Below are 21,094 nucleotides of genomic sequence, written 5' to 3'. Positions count from 1 at the left end.
ATATTATATTATTCAAAGCCTCATTACGCAGCGATATCATTACGCATCTCATAAATATTTATAATGCATGAGTATAAATAGGGCAACATAATTGGTACACTTAGTTTTCACTCGATAACGGAGGAGACTCAGAGACAACGGTAGAAGCGCGTACATTTGGGGGTAGGCGTGGGGTTGTGGAGGTACTTTATTTAGCCTGACCCTCCCTCCCTCCCTAAAGCTTGTTAACGCTATTTGGCGCATGGTTTAGCCTATTAAAAAGATATCCTTACCCATTCCTTATAACAATAGGCTATATCATTGAGCTAAGTAATAAGGCTTTAAATATTATATTATACCACGGCTGGCATACACGCGAGCTCTAAGCTTGAGCAAAAATCCGTTTATGACGATGCGCGTCATAATTTCATTATGATATAATAGCAATAAATCACACTCACCGATGGTAGACCATGAGATTTTGACCAGTTCACTTCATATATGCACTCACTATATGTCGTGAACTGGTCAAAATCTCGTGGCATACCATTGCTGGATGTGCTTTTATTGCTTAACAGCATATATTCTTGGAACTTTAAAATTCAAGAGTTTGAGACTTATGACCCCCAGGATTTAACTTATTATCCAACGGGAATCATGATAAAATGTTCAGCTCAAAGGTGGTGTATTTTTTATTTTTAATACCACTTTTAATACAGACATAATGTCATGGCATTCTACACTAATGAAGCCACATCAAAACACATGGCAACCAGATGAGAACTGAATATGTTTCTGTTGAAAGATGCATCATTGATATATAATATTCTCTATGTACCAATTTTGATAAAGCAACATAGCAGCAGATTGAGCTCTGCTGTAACATTGACATATACTGCACAGTAACTCGTGTGTGATGAATGTGAATAAACGATATCAAAGTGACTAACAAAATAGGAAATTTTTAAAATACTAATGTACTAAATGTTCTGGTATGAATAATTAATGATATGGTATGTGACTATGATTTTCAGTTATAATTTCTAAAAGGGAGTAAATGTACCACTCTTTAATTTGACTATATCAAGCTGTTTTCGAACCCAAAAACTACAAAATTGCAGATGTCATCACAATTACAAGAAATCTGACTGAAGTCATCTCTATGAACCTGCATTTTAAATTTCACAGTTATCGGGCAAAAGGTTTTGTAGAAGTTTTACTGAAATTGCCCCAAAATGAAATATCGCATAATTTGTCACAATTTGAACAAATCTGACTTGGATCCTAAAACACCTGTATATGCCAACTGTCAAAGCAATAAGACAAGCATATTCTGAAAAATATACCATCAAGGACAGTGTGCTCATATTTGGTTTGAATTGGTCCATCAAGAAATATTTAAACCAGAAAAACAAGAATAACAAAAGTAAATAAGGTCTGAAACTTTAGGTACTGTAGGTCAACATTAGGAACAGGCTTAGCAGAGGAATGTTTCAACACAGTCCTTCATGGTTTCAGCAGGTCTGCCAATATGTGTCAGTTCATAAACAATGACAGGAAATGACTCAAGGTCAGTGGAGTAGCCTGTTTCAGTCATTGGCACGCCACCACTCCTGCACATTTGCAGGATTTCCCCTTTTTCTTACCTTACTTGCATATTTTTGACACTGACATGTTCATTTGAACAACGTCACATCTCAACCCCTGGATCTACCTGTACACCAAATATTGTGATGGTAGGTGTGGCAGTTTGGGAGCTTTTGCATGTGACGGACATACATCCGCACATACATACATACATACATACATACCCACATACATACAGACGCCACCGACTCACCATATTAAGCTCTTTTTGGTATTTATATACATACCAAATATGAGCTAAAAACTTTTTTTTAAACAATAGCAAAAGTTGCCACAAAATACCATATGCACAATTTGTCACAATTAGAAGAAACATGACTTGGATCACCCAAAGGAACCTGTATACCAAATTTCAAAGCAATCAGATGAGCAGATTCTGAGAAGAGGTAGAGTATTTTATTCAGTCCATCATCCAACAGGCGTTAGCCCAATTACAGGATGAGGTAATAACCCACTAACCCCCAATGGAGCACTGAGGAGTAAAGTGCCTTGCTCAAGGGCACAACACCGTGCTGGAGTCTCGAACTCACCATCCTCCGACAGTGAGTCCGTTACTCTGGACCTATCGGGTCTTGAACCGGGTCTCGAACTCACCACCCTCTGACAGTGAATCCGTTACCCTAACCACTGGGCCATGGTGCCTCCTTGCTGTTGATAGGTGAATGGACAAACAATAACAGACACGTCACTGACAGCACAGCTAAAAAAGACATTACCTGTGGATTTTTGAAAAGAGCATATTTTTCTCTTTTTTCCATGAAAAGTATTGTGTTGTTCGTTTCCCGTGGCCACAGTAACAGGACATCAGTGACTAAATGTTCATGGTCTTCTGGTATTCTCTCTACAGATAAAAGCACACGAATAGTTTAAGTACATAAAATTTGTGAAGCAAACACATGACAATCGATACTTATTCAAAGAAGTCCTTAGATGAACGTACTGTTGTTTGTACGTCAAAGGCACTATGATTTACCATCATGTTTGACAAACTTTTAACACTGACAAGTAGATCAAGCCTTATGTACTTTACTGCATGGTTTTCACCAGATGAAATATCTGCACTACTGAAATGAATTAAGGGATCTACTGGAGCTTGAAATGAATGGTTGTTTCCACTTACCCATATGGATATCTGGTAATCTCTCTACAAGCACCCAATTTGGAGTTTCTTCATAATGGTTCTTTTCAACCAGTAAATGACAAACATCACGACTTGTCATATTCTCATCCACAAGAACTGTCTTAGAGCTACCATCTTCTGTGAAAACTCTGATGATTAACTAAGAATATACAAACAGTAGACTGTATGTAAAACATGGTCGATTGTGCATGAAACACACCAAGATTTGAAATTCACTTTATGAACTTGTACTTGCTAGATTAGTAACTCCCTGATCAATGGGTACTGAAAAGCTGCTAAAAGTTCATGTAAGCTGCTCATGCATGGCAAAATAAACTTCACCAGAAGGTGCTCATCTCATGATTACTATCCCCCTACCCTGATAGGAAAGCTTCCAAATCATTTTGGAGTGTTCTTTATAAAAAATGTCAATTTTCCTTTCTAATTTTGCACACTTTTGGCAATAACATGTTCATGTGAACAAATACCATGGTTAATTTTCTGAAATTTTCACATTGTGTTCTTTAAATGCTACTTAACAAAACGACTATTTTGTTTGGCAATAAAGTCCTTACATTTTAAATAAGAGGCATTTTTTAATTTGCTTATCATGATTTTAATCATTTTTTTTGAGTGTCGGTCTTTAAACCCCTGCCATTTTAGAATGAGGATAGATAATTAATGAAATCTTCAATTTTTGTATTTTTTGGGTCAATTTTTGCCATATTTGGTTTAAATCTTTATTTCTCAAAAGTTACTCATCTGATAACTTTGATATTTGGTATAAAGGTTTCTAGGGTTTGTCTTGAGGGGGCCCTGCACCCAACACAGCAAATTTTGCTCAAAAATCACTTTTTTGCAAATATTTATTCAATTTTAATTAATTTTTTAACCGTAGATTAAAATATTGGTGGGGTTCACCTTGTAGCTTGTTAACCAGTCGAAAGTTGCCTGATAAAGAGGTGTTAATTTATGTAAATGTATGCAAATCACACGATTTCCTGGCTTCTTTTTCCTCCGAATTTTGAAATTTCCAAAAAAATTTAACTCCACTCTAGCTGGATCGAATTTTCCGGAAATTTCACATTATGTTGTCTTTGGAGGCTAATTTGCATATTTTCAATAATATCAAAAAATTAACAAATTTTGCATCTACATTACAAATATCAAATTTGTAAATACTGCAGTTCTCAAGATATTTGAGTGGACGGACATCCTCACAAACGGACATACATACATACATACATAGATACACACATACAGACTGACGATGGACACCGGACAGACACCCATCCCAATAGCTTCTATAGACTATAGTCTATAGTAGCTAAAAATACAAATTTGTATATTTCAGGAAAACTTCCACATATCTAACTATTGTCATCCCTGGACATCTGTATACCAAATATAAAAGCTGTCTGTCAAGGGGCTTTAAAGAGAAAATATTTTTTAAGATTTTTTGAGCAACGATGACAAAAATTGCCCCAAAACAGTAATTTTTCCAATTTTGTCATAATTTCAACAAATTAGAAGGGTAACACCCTTGCAAACATCCAATCAAAATTTGAGAGCAATTGGGCTGGCAGTTTCAGAGAAGAAGAATTTTTAATTAACATAAGAAAAATCACCAAAAATTCAGCAAAAATACAAAATTTAAGATATCTTCACGATATTCATAAAACTGTGTAAGGTTCACGTAAGGTACTTGCACACAAGTTTTCAAAGCAATCAAAACATCAGTTCTTGAGTTATTAATTCTTGACCATTTTCACATTTTTAGGCTCATTTGTATAATTTTGGCAATGCAAACTTCATTTGAACAAAATCCCATCAATACCCCAGGGTGCATCAACAAACCAAATACCAAGCTGAAAAGTGCAGTGGTTTGCGAGTTTTTGATGTTGACGGACATACTATATGTACACACATACATACATACATACAGACGCCACTGACTTCAGCTTATACGATAACCTCACATTGGTATACCAAATGTGAGCTAAAAATGGTTAGTTACATACTAAAGCCTGTGCTCTCGCTGTCGCTCGTAACTTTCGTAAATTACTAACAAAAATGAAAATTTACGAAAAAAAATGAAGGCCCGATCGGCCATTTACGAACGATTTTGTTATTTTTGAAGCCTGATTTTCGGTCAAGATTGTGAATTCCGGGGAAATACTGTCATACCTCATCTTTCAAAACCAACGCTGCCCCTATCATCGGTGCATCGACACATGGTGATAGCTGGCTTTGGACTTTGACCTGTGATAACATGAGCATGCGCGAAAAGGTTTCAAGATCCCCGGGTCTTGTAATCTCATAGTGGTGTGTCATGCACCCCATTACGGTAGTTTCGAGACACCCAAACACTCACATGCTGTCAACTTTCCGAATGGACTGTTGACGCGGATCGAGGGAAGCGGGCCGGGCAGTTACAAATACTTTGGATTGATAGTATCCAGTTGGGAAAGATAGTTGGGCATAAAAACGGCAACTGATATGAAAAGAATACGAAACAATGAAACCGCCGAGCTAGAAGAGATCAAGAACAGTCAGCCTGGAAGACAGTCGAACTACAGCAGAACTGCAGTCCGGACCGCGCATGGTTTAACATGTACTGCAAAGTGTTTTTCTGTGCATGGAGTTAGAAGCGAGCCGGAAATCTTAGATGTCATAGATTTGTCATTTGACGATCTGCAAATTGAATATTTCAGTCAGCTTGCCAATTTTAATAAGTTTCCTTCAAAATATTTTACAAGAAACTGTCTCAGCAAATGTTATGAATACTGATAGTTTTCTATGATCCAGAGAAAATGCCGTGCACAGTCCAATGACCAAAAAGTTTATCCAGACAAAAAAATAAATGACGATCATCTGCGGCGTGTTAAAAGTATAACTGTCTCTAAGAAAACATTAGCAGGATCACCAGTCTCAGTTTGCGTACTTAAATTTGATATTGATGAGACAAAATTTGTGCGAAACTACAGACTGCCAAATGTTCTGATCAGTGGTTGTTTAAAAAGAATTTTAGAGATGAACATGGCATAATGACTGCAGCTATAGAGGCACCACCTAGTACCTATGGATGACATGCATACTTTCAAAGTAACAGAGCTTTCCAAATATGAAAAACAGGGGACAGATTTTCTAGCATCTAAAACTTGTGCAAACACTGATAATATTTGATAATATTAATGACCGCTTCATAAATTAATATATATAATCATCAACCACTGACTACACACACAAAGGGAGTTATGATTTGTGTCACAATATACTTGAACATGTTATGTTGTGTAGTAAAGATAGAGTAATTGAATAACATTCATTGGCTGGTTGACCAAAATTACACACTTTATTGAAACAAGGAAGAAATTTCAATGTTACAAGCACTCATGACCCATGATGTACTGTGTTATTCACTAAATCTTTTGAAAATGCGTATCAAAAAAACTAAAAAGGGATTTTTCATTTTCTTTTGTCTATAATGAAATCATTCATCATTTCTATCCCCTTAAAATCATCTATTGAGTACCAGAAGTGCTTGTTGAAAGTTGGTGGGTTCAGAATAACATAATTTGTGCTTACTAATATTTTTTGAACCAAATTCGTAAATTTACTAACGATTTCGAAAGGCCAGGGAGAGCACAGTAAAGCTCTCTGTATATGAAGTATACAGTGGCTCATAGTATTTAGAGTTTGTCATGACTTCTTATAGAGATCAGAAGACAACCTTTAAAGTAATTCTCCGTAAATGAGAACTGATAAAAGCTACTTGTTAATGCTTACCTTTCTAATTCTAGCTTCCTTCAGCTTTTCAAGAGCAATTCTTATTTTCTCTGCTTTAACTCTGGCTATTTTTTCATCTTCAGGAAGTTCTTCTTTATCAAGGTTATCTTGCAAACTTTCAAGTCTGATTCTGACACTACGTGACATCTGAAGATGAAATTTTTCAAACATTTGAAGAGTGTTGGTGATGGTACAATTGTTAAAACCTTACATTTCAGTTGTCCATTGCTGAGCCTTGCACACAGGGTGTGGAAGGTGGCTCCTGTGCTATCTATTTCAATCTTTGATACATTGTGTTCACACAATATTATCTGTATGTATTTGAGTTGAATAAATGACAGTAATTTCCGAGATATAAATTGCATAATATCAATTATAGCGAGTATCACCACAGTCAACTCCATCATTCAATCACACAACCTTCATGTTAAAGTCCTTCTGCAAGATTTCAGAAGGTTACGCCGAATCAACTTGAACAAGTCATTGACAATGACATAGTCCCCACTTGTAATAGGAGTATTAGTCTTGAGGGCGCAGGGAAATGAGGTCATTAAGAAGTATCACTAAAGTGTATATGTTCAGATCTATGGACACATAGGTCTATGTCATTGTTCCCAATTTGAAACAAGAGGCATGTCTAAGTTATGGTTCTAAATCGGGAAAAAAGATCAAACCTCTAGCTGTATTGGCCAGCCAAGAAATACATATGTGCATAATAAATGAGGTACAAGATGTGACATCTTAAGGTCTATTATCCTATCAAAATTGAAGCGTAAAGAACTTGTGGTTACTGAGTTATGCATATATATGCATATTCAAGGTCATAGGTCATCAAGGTCACGTGACATTTTGAAAAAAAACATTGTATTGCTAATTAATCCATATATGCCAAAATTCAGACCTCTAGCTCTATTGGCTTGCCCACAATTATATATGGGCATAATAACGAGGTAAAGCATGTGTTGTCATAAGGTCTCCCATCCTACTAAATATAAAGGACATAGCACTTGTGGTTACTTATTTATTGACATAATCGTGTATTTTAGGTAAAGGTTATCGAGGTCACATGACATTTTGTCAAAAAATTTCTATCCTATAGTCTATCCCTATATACTAAAAAGCATACATTTACCTCTATTGGCTTGCTCAAAATTAGATATGCACATAATTAATGAGGTACAATATGTGGCGTCATAAGGTGTCCCATCATGCCATATATGAAGGGTGTAGCACTTGTGGTTACTGAGTTATGGACAAATATGTATATTTGAGGTCAAAGGTCACCAAGGTCACGTGATATTTTGTCAAAAAAATTGTATTGCTAAGTTATCCCTATATACCAAAAATCAGACCCCTAGCTCTATTCGCTCACTCAAAATTAGATATGTGCATAATTAATGAGGTACAATATGTGGCGTCATATGGTGTCCCATCATACCAAATATGAAGGGTGTAGCACTTGTGGTTACTGAGTTTTGGACAAATATGTATATTTGAGGTCAAAGGTCATTGAGGTCACATTAAATTTTTTCAAAATAATGGTATTGCTAAGTTATCCCTATATACCAAAAATCAGACCTCCAGCTCTATTGGCTCGCTCAAACTTAGATATGCACATAATTAATGAGGTACAATATGTGGCGTCATAAGGTGTCCCATCATACCAAATATGAAGAGTGTAGCACTTGTGGTTACTGAGTTATGCACAAATATGTATATTTGAGGTCAAAGGTCATTGAGATCACTTGACATTTTGTCAAAAAATTGTATTGCTAAGTTATCCCTACATACCAAAAATCAGACCTCTGGCTCTATTGGCTCGCTCAAAATTAGATATGCACATAATTAATGAGGTACAATATGTGGTGTCATAAGGTGTCCCATCATACCAAATATGAAGGGTGTAGCATTAGTGATTACTGAGTTATGGACAAATGTGTATATTTGAGGTTAAAGGTCACCAAGGTCACGTGACATTTTGTCAAAAAAATTGTATTGCTAAGTTATTCCTATATACCAAAAATCAGACCTCCAGCTCTATTGGCTCGCTCAAAATTAGATATGCACATAATTAATGAGGTACAATATGTGGCGTCATAGGGTGTCCCATCATACCATATATGAAAGATTTACCACTTGTGGTTACTGAGTTATGGACAAATATGTATATTCGAGGTCAAAGGTCACCGAGGTCACATGACATTTTTTCAAAGTGTCTGAGATATCTGCGTGAACGGATGGACTCACGTGGATGGACTCACGGACTGACATGACCCAATCTATGAGCCCCCTGGACTTTATCTGTGGGGACTAAAAACTGTGTCACTGCATCCTTTTTGCAATATGAATACGATGAGAAACTAAATTTTTATTTTTCTTGGCCTTATACATGGGAGTCTATGTACTGCCTTATACATGGGAGTCTATGGACTGCCTTATACATGGGAGTCTATGGACTTCCTTATACATGGGAGTCTATGGACTGCCTTATACATGGGAGTCTATGGACTGCCTTATACATGGGAGTCTATGGTGTGCCTTATACATGGGAGTCTATGGTCTGCCTTATACATGGGAGTCTATGGATTGCCTTATACATGGGAGTCTATGGACTGCTTTATACATGGGAGTCTATGGATTGCCTTAAACATGGGAGTCTATGGTCTGCCTTATACATGGGAGTCTATGGATTGCCTTATACATGGGAGTCTATGGACTGCTTTATACATGGGAGTCTATGGATTGCCTTAAACATGGGAGTCTATGGATTGCCTTATACATGGGAGTCTATGGATTGCCTTATACATGGGAGTCTATGGTCTGCCTTATACATGGGAGTCTATGGTCTGCCTTATACATGGGAGTCTATGGTCTGCCTTATACATGGGAGTCTATGGAGCTGAAAACTAAAAAGTCCTCTACCACGGCCAAATTTGATCGCATTGTGAAACAAATCGACGTGCATCTGTATGAGGTATGGTACTATCCTTGTACCAAGTTTGAACGAAATCGCTCCAGGCGTCTCTGAGATATCTGCGTGAACGGACGGACGCACGGACGGACGGACGGACGCACGCACGGACATGACCAAACCTATAAGTCCCCCCGGACGGTGTCCGTGGGGACTAAAAAGTGGTTACCCTCCTAAACCAAAAAGGTTACCTTACCTTTTCCAACGTATTTGTTGGGGAGCTTATCTGTAGATTTAATAGCTTGGTTGTTGGAGAGGAAAGAGTTGGTGAAGTGGCAATCGGCTGTGGTGAGTTGATTGTAGGAGTTGTTTGCACTGGTGATATTATGGCTGATGGAGGTGGTGTTGGCCAGCTTTCCTTTTGTGGTGTTGGTGTTCCTGTTGCTGTTGACATGGTAACTGGGGAAACTGGAGATGGAATTGGCAGGTCAGTGGGAATGGATCGCTCATGTTCAGATACGGCGGCAATACTCTGAGCTGGTGATACCATATTAACATTTATGTTGTCATCTAAATCTGTCTTAGTATTATCATTGTCAACTGTGGGCTGGAATACTTCTGAGATGTCATCATTACCAGTGTCTGACATTACTGTAAAACTGCTGTCAGTTTCATCTCTGCCTTGTCCAATCATTTCAGATAAATCTTCAATAGCAGCATTCTTGTTTTGTTGATCAGCTTGCCATTCCAAATCCTTTTCCATTTGACAAAGGTCACCAAGTAGTGCATCCAAGTCAACATCTTGTGACTCTATGGTTGTAAAGAGTAAGTAACAGAAGTTACACATGGCATCACAACAAATCAATAACAGAATCCATTGAACCATAAACAAGCCTTATGTAGAATGCCTACATCACAAAATACCTGTAAGTTGGCAAGGTTACAATACAATCACAAATAAGAAATATTCAATAGGTTGAAGCTATAATAAAAACAATACTATTATAAGGGTGAGGCTATACAGCTATAGGCCACAAAATACCTTGTAAACTGGTCAATCTCTTAAATATTTATGAAATCATCATAACTTTCCGCTTGTAAAACTTTTGTGAGTTTTATGTTGCTTCAAAATGGCTTTGCAAACATGTACTAACAACACTTCATCTCTTTTAAAAATCATACTGAGTTTATAATATTTCATGAGATATTATTGGAGAATCTACCTGTTATGAGATTAAAGTGCCATAGGATAGAGTGAACATGACAAAGGACGATGTAATAAAAAAGTTACTGAATTTATGGTCAATTTTTCACGCTCACTGAAAGCTGTAACTGAAAGATGTACCTTAAACAGCATGGTTACTGATGGACCACCTTTTAAAAGGAATACACATTAACATGACATTGAATTCTGGTTCCTATTTCCAAACAAGTGTAACATTTTTAATGTGATTTCATCTAGTGCCGGTGTTTGATAAGCAACTTCTTGTACTAACAGCATGCTTTCCTGTTATTGGTAGTTTATAGAAGGAACATACACAGAGAAAGGATTCACTGCTGAGGGCAGTGTATTCTTTCAATTCAGCAAACAATGCACAATATACAAAATTAAAAATAATTAATTTCCACCATTATCGTATGGTCATCCCAAAACGCTTTTTTATGATCTATGAGGCTTGATTTGAAGACAATGTGAATTTCCTATACACTAACAACATACATATATCTCCAGCCATAATGACCCTAAATATGGCATTTGCACCCTATGAAAGTGGGAAAGTTGGTAAAATCACCTCTTGTGAGGTAAAATATTTATTTCCACTGTTTAATTTAAATATCATCAAAGTAAAGATTTGATGCCATGATGTTACACAATTTCATTCTTCCACTGCACTAGAGGGTGCTACATAAGTTTGAACAGGAAGTATAACAAATATAAGTGAAATGGAAAACATCAAAATACACTTGTATCAAATCAAACGGTGGGAAATATGATCTATCTGATGTCGCCTCAACTCATACAAAGTTGACAAACTGCAGTCAATAAACAAAGGTGAGAATGAGCCCGAGAACAATCAGAAGTGTTTTTTAAGGTGAAACAGAAGTTTGAATTGTCACTTCTAGAATATTTATAGGGTGATTTTGTAGTCAGTGATCATCTTGATATTACAACTAAGTGACTTTTAACTACCAACCATGAACCTGTACACACTAAAGTTACGTCAAAATGTTTCAAAATGTTACATCCCATATCTTTTTGAAACATTGTATAGCAATATGGCAGATGTAAAAGTTAAAGATTTGAAAGAAATGGTAAGTATGGCATAATGTTGAGAGTTTTACGTAAACAGACTGAAAATGATGGAAATGCTGAGATGCTTTTGAAACTAATGATATTACTCATCTTCAGAAATTGGCTGCCAATGACACCTTATCGCACTGTGTTTTCTACTTCAGATTTACTTATTGAACTGACTGCATGAACTCGGCTTGCATCAACTCAGCTTCATATGAATACAAGAAGTGACCTGACAGCTCCCGTGTTATGCAAAGAATAACTATTCGTGACATGTGATGATGAAGAAGGTGGAAATCTTTATGAGGCAACAATCCCATTAAAACAACCAGATATGAACTGAAAATGCTCATGTGTTTTAAAAATCGTACCATGCAAGTACCATGCAAGTTAATGCAGTCTTTCCCTAATGATGCTTAATTACTTTCAATAATATACTATAGTATCTTAAATGTACATAGCAAGTTTCATTTATTTCGGTTGAGTCAATTCAAATATAAATCTCTAATTTCAAAAGTTTATTTAATATGCAAATTGGGAGTTGGATGAAGTAAAAATGCTTATTGACTTTCAAGAATATTGTATCATAGTATCTTCAATATATGTAGCAAGTTTCATCAACTTTGGTCTAGTGAATGCAGATATACCTATCCCTAATTAGGAAAGTTCATTAAATAAGCAAATTAGCAATTATCTTTCATGTCAACCCTTAATATCTTCCATGGCTGATACATCTTGGTGTGATCAACATTTGTAGCAAATCTCATCAGATTGTGTTCAGTCATTCTCAATGTATATCCGCTTTTTCTAAAATCATTAATAATACAAATGAGCAAAAAGTAAGCAGGCCACACCCGCCAAAAACTAATCAGTTCTTGCCATTTGCAAACTGAATCTATGTACCAGATTTGATTCTGATCTGATGAGCCGTTTTTGATATATCGAGCACACAGACACACAGACAGACAGACAGACAGACAGACAGACAGACATTGCTGCGACATACGCTCATGCGTGAGCATATGTCGCAGCGATGTTTTGTTCTGTTTGGATTATTGTACATATAGATGGCCTGTACAGTGTGTAGTTCCCAGGTGTAGGATATATTGTGTGTAAACTGAGTTACAAAAAGTAATCATGTGACAAGGAAGAGAGTGATCATACAACATGATGGTAGTTACAACAATGGCAGTGGTTTTATTACTGATGATGAAAACTTATTAACTGCTATATTTTGCATACAAGGCCTCTTTTAGGTAAAGCCCCAGTTTTGCTAACATCAGTCCATTTTGTTTATATTTTTGTTTGAATCAGCAGATCTTCAATTTATAAACGTACATGATAACTGAATATGCTGAATTGCAGAGTAGGCTGTGGCGGAGGGAAATTACAGCCGTGAGGGTAGGACGTACGGTACAGACAAGCCGGTACAGAGTGTTACATTTGAACACTAACTACGAAATCCTAATTTATTCACAAAATCTAAGGGTTTATATACATGTGCTGTGTGTTAAAGTCACATTTACATATATTAAAATTCATTAGTCTTAAAGTCTTTGGCCAGATGTGATGTCAGGGTGGTTTTTCCATACACAAATACAAGGTGTAAAACATAAATCGCATGGGGCTTGGAAGGTGGTGGTAAATAAACTAGTCATATATCGGATAATCACTGGAAGTGTTGATAAATAAACTAAATGTATATGTCAATCAAAAAACATCATCTTTTCATTTCCCGACATAGGCATGCCCAGCCCGGCTCACAATCGTATACAATTTAACCCTTTTCCTGTCAAAGTTCATATTTCACCATCAGGTCAAGTGCGTTAAACTAATAAAGCACAATATATTCCATTTGGTGCATTTTAATAAAAATACCGTCAAGAACAGTGTGCTCACATTCTGTTTGAATTGGTCCATTCAAAAAATGTTTAAACCAGAAAAACAAGAATGACAAAAGCAATTAAGGTCAGCAACTTATTAGGTACTGGAAGTCAACTTTAGGAATATGCATATCAACTTCTATAGCAATAGGACAAGCAGATCCTAATTACATATGCAAATGTCCTAAAATAATCAGCCAGAGGCGGCTTGACAGAAAGAAAAGGTAAGAGAGTGAGGAAAAAATATGTACAAAGGATCAGGTAAAAAAAATTATGCTAACTCATCAGTCTTCTCGACCCCTGCCCCAAATATCAAACGTTCCACCCCTTGGTATTGACCATGTTTACATAAACAGCCACAATGGCCAGATGGCAGGAAAAGTTAAAATATGTGAACTATTTACAACCTTGGGGATTTTGTTATTAATGCTATCAGTGCTATCATTCTAACGTAAACAGCACTTAAGTTAGTCACAGATAGTGAAATGCCTTCCACTGAGGGGGGTGATTACAACATCTGAAATTATCCTGGATCCAAAGTCCTGATCAGTTCTTGTGTGTACATGAAAAAGTTGCAAAAATTGCTCCTTTCAAGCTTTGGAGGAAATTTACCGCTGTATTCAAAATGCCTTTACATAAGATCTCAAATTGATTCTTCGGTGCCGACGGTCTGTAAATTTATATAGCTTCAGTCTGTTTCTAAATTTTCACCGAGATATCAGCCATGCTTAGACTGTCCCAGTTTGTTCGGCTCATGCTAGCCCAGCAGTTTAATACTGGCTGCCGAACACAATTGCGTTCACACCCCATCCCTGATCTACGCTTCGTTACAGTATGCCAAAGTATGTTGCTTCAATTTCACAATTCAATTTCACCACTCATGCGACAGTCTGCCATAGTTTATTACTTTAATTTACTGTATTTTCATGTTTATTTGACCAAAGACTTAGGGAAAGTCTAGGCTGTGCTGGGTTTATCTTACACTGATTTTACACTGATACTGGGATTTCACACTACCACCCAACCAACCTGATCCATAGGCTATACAATGGCTGACTTCTATTTGTGAGCCATATGTAACGCTCAGATTGTTCCAGAATAAAATGTTAGCCTCCTCTGCCAAAATTCAGAATTCTCTGAAACACAGCAGGACATATTTGAACAGAAAAGTACAAAATATATCCATTTACAGATCATTCAGCCAGTGATAGCAAGATGCATAGATGTGCTATTTTGATTGAATAGCGGCGTGGTCCCAAACATCTTGGGAGCTCAATGATGTCACTGGTATCAGCGTTCTAAGTCACATGCACAACATAGACTTTGTAGACAAACACACAGAGTATTACAACTCAGTTGGGCAATATCTAGGGCTTGTACGTCACTACCGCTGCACAAATCTATGATGGTAAAAAATGGTCAAAAGTTAGCATTACTAGGGCTTTAACATTGTTCTAGAAGAAATGCTTAAATTATGAAGACAATAATGAAAGGAATCACAGCAAGAACGACAGCAACTGTGAGATTTTTACACTTTTCAGCAAGTGAGGAGTTAATCATTTAAGTTACCTTGAGGTTTCATCTGCTGCATCCGAGCTGCAAAGTTGAAATACAGAAGAAAAAGTGACAGAAAAGTGAAGAAGAATAAGACCATCATAAGAGTGCAGAAGCATGGTGAGATGAAAGATGGAGTGTTAAAGAAAGTATTATTTGGAAGTCAGATTACTATAGAGATTGAAGATGCGTAACTCTAGTACAACATACCAATTGCTATCACAGTAGTCATGCCAGTTCCAAATGATGTAACATTTTGTCCCCCCCCCCCCCCCCATACAAAAAAAAGGACTTTGTTTCTCATCCCCATGTTTATTGTCACTTGAAAAACCTTGTATGGAAAAAATAAGTTTGTTACATACAACGGAAAATCTAACATTTATTGTCTATAAGATCAAAATGCACACAGTGTACATTTCTGAACAGTAAAGTTATCAATGTCATCATGCAAAATGCCAAATTTACTATTGCATGTAAACATTTCTGATTTGGTTCTTTCCAGTGTCAGTAGTTGGATCTTCTAAGCTCAAAACAGGGAACTAAAACATAGGGCCAAAGTCCCTGAAGCTACTATAGACATGGATACAAAATTAAGTATTTCCTTACTGTATGAAATTATCTCACTAAGGTCATCCTACGGACAAGTAAACTAAATATTAAAGCTGTCTGACCAGCGGTTTTGAAAGAACAAGCAACTCAACAGTTGACAGAGCTCTGTTGAGTTATGTAGAGAATAACCTTTTGTCACACATGTATTGATGAAGAAGGTGGATATCTTTGATTAACATTGTGAGTTCTGTTTAATAAGTTGAGACTGTACATACTCAGAGAAAGCACACTGAAGAGACAAAGGTTTGAAACTTAAGAAGTTCAAGGTCATCAAAGCATTATAAGGAATCATGTTACACTTTCATTGCACTGTTTACACAGATTGCATAATTGCTATAAATAGCACATGAGGAATCTTTATACAGCCCAGCTTTACCATAAAAACCCTATCACTTTGACCACTCTTTTAATTGACCACTCTATTTTTTTCCTCAAAAAGTAATTTTATTTTATCCTTACCAAGTCAACCATAAATGGAAATTAGAACTTTCTCTATCTCTATCTCTATCTCTATTGACTATTTTGAGCAATTTCTTTAGATAACATACAGGGCACAATAAATGACGGTTCAGAATATGTCAAAGTTGGGATTCAGGAAAGTTGCCTTTACATGTTTTAATCCTCCAAGATGGTAAGCATTTCACTATGAACTGTCAAAAAAAGTTGAACTTTCTGATAATTCTACATTAAAATTATTTTGGCTTTGATGATTTCCTAATTAATTCAATTATTTAAAATCATATTAATTATTTTTTTCTGGGTGAATTGATAGGGTTTATACAGTACAAGAATTACATACAATGTAAGTCAAATTTTGACCAAAAATGACAAAAAAATTCCTTAAAAATACAGATTTGCATATTTCATCACAATTTGAACAAGTCTAAGTTGGGTTACCCCTAGGGACCTGTATACCAAATAACAAAGCTGTCTGACCAGCGGTTATGAAGAAGAAGATTTTTTACCAAAAACACCTTTTTTGGCATTAATTTGCCTATTTTCAACAATATCAAAAAATTAAAAAAAATAGTTTCTCAAAATTGTATTTTTCATCTACACAACAAATATCAAATCAGTAAGTACTGCGGTTCTCAAGATATTTGAGTGGACGGACGCCTCACAAACGGACATACATACATACATACATACATACATACATACATACATACATACAGACTGACGACGGACGCCGGACGGATACCCATCCCAATAGCTTCTATAGACTATAGTCTATAGTAGCTAAAAAAACTGTACCACCACATAATTTGTGTACAAGACCAAGAATGAGAAACAAACCTATTATTTTTTGGAGTGCAAGTTATTGGATCTGAAAAATATGTTCTTGTGGACAGCAAAAGATGAAAACATGTTAGTCAACCATGGAGGCCCAGAAACATGATGAACAATACGTCACATTTGACACATGAGTGTTTTCACTACTGGAGAAGTCACAGATTATGGATGTTGACAATGAAGCATTTAGTCCGTGGGCTGGAGGGGCCCACCGGGCACCCCCATAAACCTACTACATGGGTATTTTTGGTTCTTTGGTATCTGCTGAACTAGAAAAAAGATGTTAACATTGGATATTTTGGGATGCACTACCTGTCTTGCACTGGTTTTTGATTTGTATGTACCGCAAAAAATGGCGAAAAATGGGTAGGGGTAGGGGGTACTATATCCTCCCCTAAATTGAGTAAACTAGCATGAAATAGCACAAACCTTACATTTTTGGAAAGCTCAGATACTGCTCTTTCTGAGGAACACCATCTTTAGCAAAATTAATTTCTGTACATAGAATAGGACGACTTTAAAATGAATTTTTTTGACAATTTTGAAATTTTTTACCCAAATACCATATAACAATTGTGGTTTACTTTTTATGAAGCAAAATTTTCACAACTTTTTGTGTTTAAATTATTTATTCCTACATATTAAACAAGAAAAAAAATGTTAACATCAGATATTTAACTATACACTACTTCTGTGGAGTCAACTTTCAATTGTGTGTATCTGTATGGGGTGTGCAAAAGCTAGGGGTAGGGGTACAACATTCTTTTCTTGATGAAGTAAACTGTCTTGAAATGCCATATACCTATAGTTTTAGAAAGCTTAGATACTGGTCTTTCTAAAATGCATAAGGTTTTAGTAAAAAGATATAACGTCATAGAATTGGATAACTTTAAATCGATTTTTTCTCGTAATTCAGTATTTTTAACCGGAAGAAAATACGATATAAACTATTGTTTCCTTCCAATGAAGCAAATCAAACAGATTTATGGATGTTATTTATTAATTGCAATGTGTTGAAGAAGAAAATAAATGTCAAAATTGGGTATTTACAATGCATTATTGTCTCTACTATCTAAAATTGCAAGTTTTGCTACATTGGTATATCATGAATGGGCATTTTATTGTTATGCAATGAACTAATGCACAGCCTTAAAAAGAAGACTTTAAAACGCGCACACATAGTCATATTCCCATTTTCTCCTATGATGACTGTCTATTTCTATAATTTACTTTTTAAATATTTTTTTATAAAATAATTTTGATAAGACGTATTTGGAAAATTGTCTATGCCTCCTTGTCTTACTTATACAGCAAGCATTACTAACAATCTATTAGGCCGTGGGCTAGGGGGGGCGTCTACATGCACCCCCCTCCCCAAACCCCAAAGGATAACAAACCTGTATTTTTCAGAAGTCTTGGGATCCCTAGAATAAGAAATAGGATTTTAACAGACAAAATATAGGGCGCAATAACTGTTACGATCATGTTTTGAAGGGTACCGCAAAATCACGATTTTGTGACCCACATGGATTTTTGTCAAACCTGTCTTCATATACGTCATCTGCTGAGCTTACTGTTTAACATGACCTGGCTTATGGGGTATCATTAGAAAGGTGATTTATTCTTCTTGAAATTGGTATATAGCAATATGCAATATCTTCTATAGTTTTCATGAAATAGGGCCATAATTTACCCCATACCCCAAAGTTTATGTCGCAAATTACTGTCAAAACTAATCTAAATTCTACCAATTATTTACCTAGACATAATACAAAGGGCAATGCTGTGTATTAACTTTGTGTTATTTGCTACAGGTACATGTTAGAAACCTGAAATAAAATTTTGACAGAAAAAATATTAGGATCCTGTAGCTGTAACAGTCATATTTTGAAGGGTCCCGCAAAATCACAGTATTACTGAATCACATTCTTTTTTTTTAAACCTGTCTTCTCGTAAGTCTTCTGCTGAGCTTATTTTGAACATAACGAAGCATATGCGGTATCATTAGAAAGTTCATTTACTTTTCTTTAAAATGATATATTGCAATATGCAACATCTTCTATAGTTTTCATGAAATGAGACCAAAACTTACCCCATACCCAAAAGTTTTATGTCGCAAGTTACAGTCAAAACTAATCTCAAATTCTACCAATTACTTTTCCTTGACACTTTACAAAAGGCAATGCTTTGCATAAAATATATTTTATTTGGTACAGGGACATGTCAAAATTATGAGTTAGTCTTTTAACAGACAAAATATTGAGATTGAATGACTGTTACTTGCATGTTTTGAAGGGTACCGTGAAGTCAGATTATTACCGACTCGCATCAATCAGTATATTTTTTGTCTTTCACAATTTTCTTTGATGTAAATAGACTTTAAAAGTGATTGCCAGTTTGAGCTGTGTTAAATTTAGCATAAATTAAGCTTGTGTGGCAAAAAACATTGGGTTGCTTGAGTCTTGAGTATAGTACCGGTATAAACTACAGTTATGTGTTGCCCAACTGGAGGGTTATTCTAGGACAAATACGGTGTAAGTAAATTCAGTGTTAATCACTGATAATCAAAATGCAAATAACTTGTTATTCAATGTTGTGGTTCTCACCAATTAAATTGATCATCATAACACAGAAATGATGGCTGTATGTATCAAATAATTACATACTGGTAAACTTATGACAACACTCGATGTTACAATGGCAAATTTTGTGCAGAGTGAATTTTTTTAATTTACAGATAAATGTAACTATCTCCACAAACTGACCAGCATAACTTTTGCAGAATTGAATGTTTGATTATAAGTAACATTTTTACTGAAGTGTAATACAAGTTCCTATGATTAATGGTATACACCTGCAAAATAACAGTCCTTTTATATACTCATCAATCAAACACTTGCTCAGTACTTCAGGAAATTTATATCATAAATGTTTGTCATTGAAAATAAAACTATAGCCATGCTCAATACGTACGTTGGTTTTGACTTATGTAGAACATAAGAGAATTTCAACTTTCATCACTCGGGGCACTGCTCCATCACTTCATTTTGACCAAAAGTGTGGACTAATTTTATATATCGTGTTACCAGATGGTATGGAGGCAGAGACTATATATTCATTGACTCAAACTTATAATGTATTGCACTGGTGTGATGCAGCTACAAAAAGCCTGTAAAACTTGACAAATATGCATTGAAAGATAGCATGACTTTCCACCAGTTCCTTGACATGGCTGTGTGGAAAACATAGACGGTGGAGGGCTTCATCTCCTTAGAAAACAAGATCAATGTGGTGTAGCGACAGCTGCATGAGCTGGATACAAAAATGACTTTCTGAACTTGTCAAATAATTAGAAGTGCTGGTCAAACACAAAAAATCATCTGCTGATTTTTCACACTGCGTACTGACTATCTGCAAAGTCAGGAGTAAATTGAGATCTGCCCAACACACTAATGATACTTTGTGCTGATATCATAAAAAGTCACAATGCTGACATTTCGCATCACAATGCTGACATTTTGACAATTCTTGAAGAGCCTGAAACATACAAACTTATAACTTTGAAGGCTCCAGAAATTTTATTTATAAACTTGAAAATTTCGAAGTCTCCTAGCACCTTTTCTGGTGACTGTAATTCTTGATGTCTTGTCTGTGCACACCCTACACTAATTCACCATTGCAAGAAGAAGCTATCCAAACTAAAGGAGAAAGAACTCGGCTTTGTTGGTATACAAGGCATCAACTATGGGTCGGTATCAAAGCATAAATTACGGAATCAACAAATAAGCAACAGTAGATGCATTTCAATTTCTAACATCGAATTTTAAAAACAAATTTAGGGAGTTTAATGACAAGATAAATATTTGGTGTCACCATGTAGCATAGGTTAACCCTTGTCACAACCAGATATGAACTGAAAATGCTCTCATGTTTCATTATATTACAGTTATGTGTAAATTTGAACCTTTGCCACATGTTTGCAACTTCATTGAAAATGTTATAATCAACATAAT

At 35.8% G+C, this 21,094-nt stretch overlaps 1 protein-coding gene across 8 annotated transcripts in view; it reads right to left on the bottom strand.

Moving 5' to 3' along the window:
• LOC139141358 (amyloid beta A4 precursor protein-binding family B member 1-interacting protein-like) overlaps window positions 1-21,094 on the bottom strand; it is a 76,555-nt gene that overhangs the window by 28,075 nt on the left and 27,386 nt on the right. For 4 of the 8 annotated variants that reach the window (XM_070710998.1, XM_070711001.1, XM_070710996.1 and 1 more), the window contains exons 4-8: window positions 15,195-15,221; window positions 9,703-10,256; window positions 6,536-6,682; window positions 2,747-2,906; window positions 2,343-2,467 (exon numbers count right to left, since the gene is read on the bottom strand). In XM_070710998.1, coding sequence (XP_070567099.1) covers window positions 2,343-2,467; window positions 2,747-2,906; window positions 6,536-6,682; window positions 9,703-10,256; window positions 15,195-15,221 — 1,013 coding nt within the window. The remainder of the gene's footprint in view (window positions 1-2,342; window positions 2,468-2,746; window positions 2,907-6,535; window positions 6,683-9,702; window positions 10,257-15,194; window positions 15,222-21,094) is intronic. The other 4 variants (XM_070710997.1, XM_070711002.1, XM_070711000.1 and 1 more) reach the window with 1 other exon arrangement.

The sequence above is a fragment of the Ptychodera flava genome, chromosome 9 (genome assembly GCF_041260155.1).
Source record: "Ptychodera flava strain L36383 chromosome 9, AS_Pfla_20210202, whole genome shotgun sequence".
In the NCBI taxonomy this organism is placed as follows: Eukaryota; Metazoa; Hemichordata; class Enteropneusta; family Ptychoderidae; genus Ptychodera; species Ptychodera flava.
This window is presented reverse-complemented; position numbering and strand designations above follow the sequence as displayed.